The sequence below is a fragment of the Cyprinodon variegatus genome, unplaced genomic scaffold (genome assembly GCF_000732505.1).
Source record: "Cyprinodon variegatus isolate N-32 unplaced genomic scaffold, C_variegatus-1.0 Scaffold154, whole genome shotgun sequence".
Classification (NCBI taxonomy): domain Eukaryota; kingdom Metazoa; phylum Chordata; class Actinopteri; order Cyprinodontiformes; family Cyprinodontidae; genus Cyprinodon; species Cyprinodon variegatus.
Window position 1 is genome coordinate 675,433 of NW_015150607.1, and position 5,190 is coordinate 680,622.

Genomic DNA, 5,190 nt, shown 5'->3' on the forward strand with positions numbered 1-5,190 from the left:
TCCGCAAACCTACCATCACTGTTGAAATGCTTTGTGTTATTTCAGTGGCTTTAAATTATTTTAGGTGACAGTCAAAAAAGGCAGACATTTTCTTACCAATCACTTCAGGTTGGTCCAGATATTTCAAGGATAATTTTAGTTAAAATGTTGGATTACTCACCCAGGAGTGTTGATCAGAAACATACTACTGATAGTAGAGGAAAACAAAGACGGGTGCGAACAAATTAATCCAGAAGACAGACATCAAGTAACAACTTTTATTAATCTTAACAATGACAAAAAAACAAGTCTCAAATATATTTTTCTTAGTTTTCCAAACTCATCAGGAGAGCAGTTCCTCTCTTGATCCAGTGCTCTGGAGCAACCGCTCCAGATTGTAGTTGCACTGTGACCACAAATGACGGCCGCCCGGCTCTGCCAGCACGTGCAGGAATGTAATAGACGGGACACCGGTAAATATCTGCCAACATACACAAAACAGCATGAGCTCATATAGTGAAACCACACTGAAACATTAAGAAAAAAAACTGAATAACGTGTCAGAACTGAAATGGTACGGTGACTTGAACTCACTGTGTGGCATCTTTTTGGATTTTTTCACTGGCTTAAAGTGGATAGTGGGAATCCGGCACACCATCTCCATGGGCTCTGGATCCACCAGACAGGAATTCCACCCGTTCCAACCTGCCCCCTCCAGGTAAAGCCCAGTTATATATACACCATCCTGAAGGTTAGGTGAGACAGGGGAAAGGTATTAAAAATAACTATATTAACTTTTATAAGCATGAAAGTCAAAGTAATTTGCTGGTTAAATGGATTCATTTGAACTGTTCCTTTGACAGAGATGAGTATGTAAGCAGTGGCTAAATGGCTTATCCTGCTGTTGACTCTAGATTGTCATTGTCATTACTTGGATTTGAAAAAACAAATATGGCCATCTGTGATGCATGGAAAACACGTACACTCTGTCCTTATACAGTAGAAGACACCTAGAGCATGCCTTGGTGGTCCCTGGGTTCCACCTCAGCATCTTTACCAATTTTATCTACCTAAGGTGTTTGGATCAGATGGTTAAAACTTTCTTACAGTAGGATGTTCCAGTGGTTAAAAGTGCCTGGCATGGCTATTACCTCAACCACGTGGCACTGGTTGAATAAAAAAAGGTGTCTAGGTTTCAGGAAAGATTTAATTTAACTGCAATATTTCCAAAGGATCATCACAATATTGAAAAAAAAATAAATTTTTGACACTAAGTGGGACCCCCCCCCCCCAAAAAAAAAAACAGAATGTATCAAGAGATTATTTCCGATGTGCTGCTATCAGTGAGTAGATGCTATCTGGGAGAAGATGGCTGGACATTAACAGCTCAGAAAAGAAGAGCGATCTGATAGCAGTCACCTCGGGCATGGTACACAGCTGTCTGTAATCCACAGTGGACACCACAAACTCCCAGGACAGCGTCTCCACTGGGATCTGCAAATAGAAGAAGGTATCATTTAAAAGATGGCTTGTTTATAAAGTAAACAAATGGAATTATTCATTCATGTACATTTTCTGTAAAGCATTAACAGTTATATGCTGTTGAAGATTCACAGTCATCCAGGTCATAGTCAAAAAAGTCAAAAAGCAAATGACTGGATTGTTCAATCCAGTCATTTGCTTTTTAACTTTTTTGGAATGACTTAAATGACTTGGAATGACTTTAAATTTTTGGATTATTCTGAAGTTGTTTTTGTTAAATTGATACTGCATGCATATACAAATTTACCAATGAAGTTGTTGGGATCTATTTAGTCTAGCTCTACACATTCCAGCCAGTTTTACATTTTCTTTTACTTGATGAACAAGTTCAGGTTTTAGACATGTCTACACAGACGGGTCTCTGTAGTTCAAATCTGAAAACAAAAAAGTGCTGTTACATTAAATCAGTTGAGGGGTTTGAAGGATTTCAAAACAGCATAAGCCTTTAGAATTAAGGTTTAGTGTTTATTCTGTGAAAAATCTATGGTATATTTTCTTCAGTAAGTTTTACATCTTGGGTGAAAGACTTTCCCATCTGAATAATGACAAGTATTCAGGAATTCTGATTATTGTCCATCTGTCTTACCATCTTTCTATTGATCTGGATATAATTTGGTGAAAGTAAAAGTATGATTCTATCATGTGGGATCTTTTGTCATGTATCAGATGTTGTCATGTTTTACCAGAAAGAGGAAGAAAAAAAAAGATAAGCTAAAAAAGTGACTTGTCTGTCCAAGTTCCCACAGGCCCTAATGTGGTGCAAGAAGCTGAGATTAAGTTCCTTCACTCAGAAGCGAGAGACACAGTGTTCTCTGCCAAACCTACACAGCAGAAGACTGAGGGGTAGTTCTGACATGGGCAAGCAAAAGTGGTCTACGGTGGGAACTTGTAGAGTGAAACTGAGTTTAACTGTGACAGGTTTATAAGATCAGAAGAAAGATATTCATCTTTGTAAGCACTCACGTTATGTTTCCGTGCCGTGGACTGAAGTACGGCGGTGAGAAGGGCGTTTGGACGGGTGAAGCCGGACAGCCACAACTGGATGGGAGGCTGGAGTGTGCGTGCCCAGCATGCAAACTGGTCCACTCGCTGGCAGAGATCCTGCATCCACGCTCCAAGAGGCTTCAGAGACAGATATGCCTGTAGGTAAGAGAGAGACAGGGAGGAGGTAGGGTCAGCTCTTCTGTTGCTTCATGCTTCCAGCCGTTAGAACTTACTCATAGTTAGCTCAACGCCCAGTGCAGCTGCACTGGATGTCTTATTAGTCCAGCAATGAAAGCTCTGGGAAAATAAAACTGATAACTAGAAAAAGATGTTTCGGAGAAACAGCAAAGTGGGAATGCTTTTTGATGCTGAATGAAGAAAGAAAAATTAGCTAAAGAAACTGTATAAAGGAAAAGAAGCAGAAATTAGCTGAAGAACATATCAAAATGTGATAGGAAGTAATCAGAAACTTAAAACTGCAGAAACCAGTAGAATCATCTGAAGATTTTGTAGGGTAGAATCATTTGGCAAAATAATGGCAGAAACACACTCATCTTAAAAGCAAAACATTTAAAGTTGATTAACCAGAAGAAAAAGTCCAAAAGTATCTGTTTACCTAGAAGTTGACAGAAGTAAAGCATCTGCTTACGATGTTAGCAGATGCTTTATTACAGTGGAAACGTTAGAGCTTCATTAAGAAATGTGCACTGAGGTGTGTTGTCAATAGGCCTTGGTCGTGTAATTTGAAGAAATTGGTTGAGTTCGGGTCATAGCTATGAACCATATGGCACAATGAATGAGTGTGCGTAAGGAAGAGGCTTTTATTTTATCAGTCCCCATAGTCTTATCTTGAAAGTCTACCATGGATTTGTGTCAAGGGAAGGGTCATGCCCAGCAGTGATATAGAATCGATTTCTAAATGTGAAATCACTGGTTTTCCATGTTGAAGTCATAAGGGTATGAGCCTCTTTGAACAGAAGTGAGGCAGAAAGGCTGAAGGCTGTGGAGAAAAGCCAGACCCTTCTCAGGAAACTAGAGACCAGGGACGATCACTAATACCATCAGGATTACATTCAATAGTTTAACCTGGACATTCAACAACTGGAAGAAGAGCTTCAAGAAAAAGAGGAAAGTAGGACTCCAGGCAGAAAAACAGAAACTAAAAGAAACTCAGAGCACATCCAAGGAGGTCGACCAGAAAAAACTTCAACATGACAACCAGCAGCTGGAAACGTTGCTCCAAGAAGAGAAAAGATTGAGGCTCCAAGCAGAAACTGAAATCTCTAATCATGTAGAAAGTGTCAGCGCTTTGTGTCAAGAACTTAATCAAGAAGTCATAAGGGTACGAGCCTCTTTGGACAGAAGTGAGGCAGAAAGGCTGAAGGCTGTGGAGAAAAGCCAGACCCTTCTCAGGAAACTAGAGATCAGGGATGATCACTAATACCATCAAAATTACATCCAATAGTGGGAACAATGACTCAAGAAGCAAAACGCCTGGGATTCTAGGCAGAAAATAAAAGCAAACACATTGTGAAAAGTGAGGCTGAGAGTTTTGAAAAACTTAAAAGCCATCATGTAGGTCACTGAGTAGGAAAAACACAACTTACCTGCCTGGACAAACCTTATTTATTTCTGTGTTTTGTAGGATATGTTAAAATAAAAAATAAAAAAGAAATGTATGTTGATTCTAATTGTTAAAGTGTGTTTTGTTCATTATTCCTTGTTTTCTTTTTAAATGCTTAAAAACAACACAACAAAAAGTTAATGAAAGCAAAAAAAATCCCAAAAGTATGTGTTTTAAATGGTTTTACCCTACATATTAGTTTGTGTACTGTCCCATTTTATACTATACACATATGTTGTATTCTGTTTGCATAACAGGGTGGTATCTGTTTTGTTGACCAACAAGTTAGTTAGCTCTACCATTTAAGGGAAGCTCACTTTGCTGTAAAATCGCACGCTCGTTCTTTTAGAGTTTAAAAAAAAAAAAAGAATAAAAAAAAAAACGTAACTCTGCCTGAGTATCTTTTAAGGTTACTTTGCCGGTCCCAAGCCCGGATAAAAGAGGAGGGTTAGATGTAGAGCGAGAAATTTCACAACACAAAACCAAGAAATTGTTAAACGTTAAGGGCTTATGGCAAAATTCCAACAAAACTGAAACATTGATTGTTCACCCAATGAAAAAACCCAGGAATTTGAAATTTCACACTGCAGCCTAGATAATAATTACCAATTGATTTATTGATCTCACATTGGAGAAATTTTCCTAATTTAACCCATCCCCTTGGGGATCAGTGGGCTGCCATCGTGCGGCGCCCAGGGAGCAGTGTGGGGTTAAGGGTCGACACTCAGGAACCCAGAGTGGAGGCTGTGGGGATCAAACCGGATACTTGCAACGTTCTCAGAGCACAAGCGCACTGCCCTAACCACAAGACCAACACTCCCCCAAAAGTGCCAATATGCCACCAGTATTTTATCTTTTCATATTAATCTTCTTTTCTTCTTTTCAAATGCAACCAGTTACTAAAGTCTAGAGGCGGCCTGAAAATATTGGGTTTATTTACCTGCGTAAAGACTGAGAGGAGAGAAGAACCTAGCGGATTCACAGAGTGGACTTTCACGCTTAAAAATTTGTGAAATATTGTTGAGTGCTTGAATGAAAATTTGTGTACATCTAAACATAGA

The 5,190-nt window shown here is 39.2% G+C and overlaps 1 protein-coding gene across 1 annotated transcript in view; it reads right to left on the reverse strand.

Moving 5' to 3' along the window:
- Positions 1-276: 276 nt before the first annotated feature.
- Positions 277-5,190, reverse strand: part of dnah2 (dynein, axonemal, heavy chain 2) — a 91,605-nt gene continuing 86,691 nt past the window's right edge. Inside the window, 4 exon segments of the mRNA XM_015377477.1 lie at positions 277-460; positions 574-724; positions 1,399-1,473; positions 2,485-2,661. Of these exon segments, the coding sequence (XP_015232963.1) occupies positions 306-460; positions 574-724; positions 1,399-1,473; positions 2,485-2,661 (558 nt within the window). The 3' untranslated portion in view covers positions 277-305.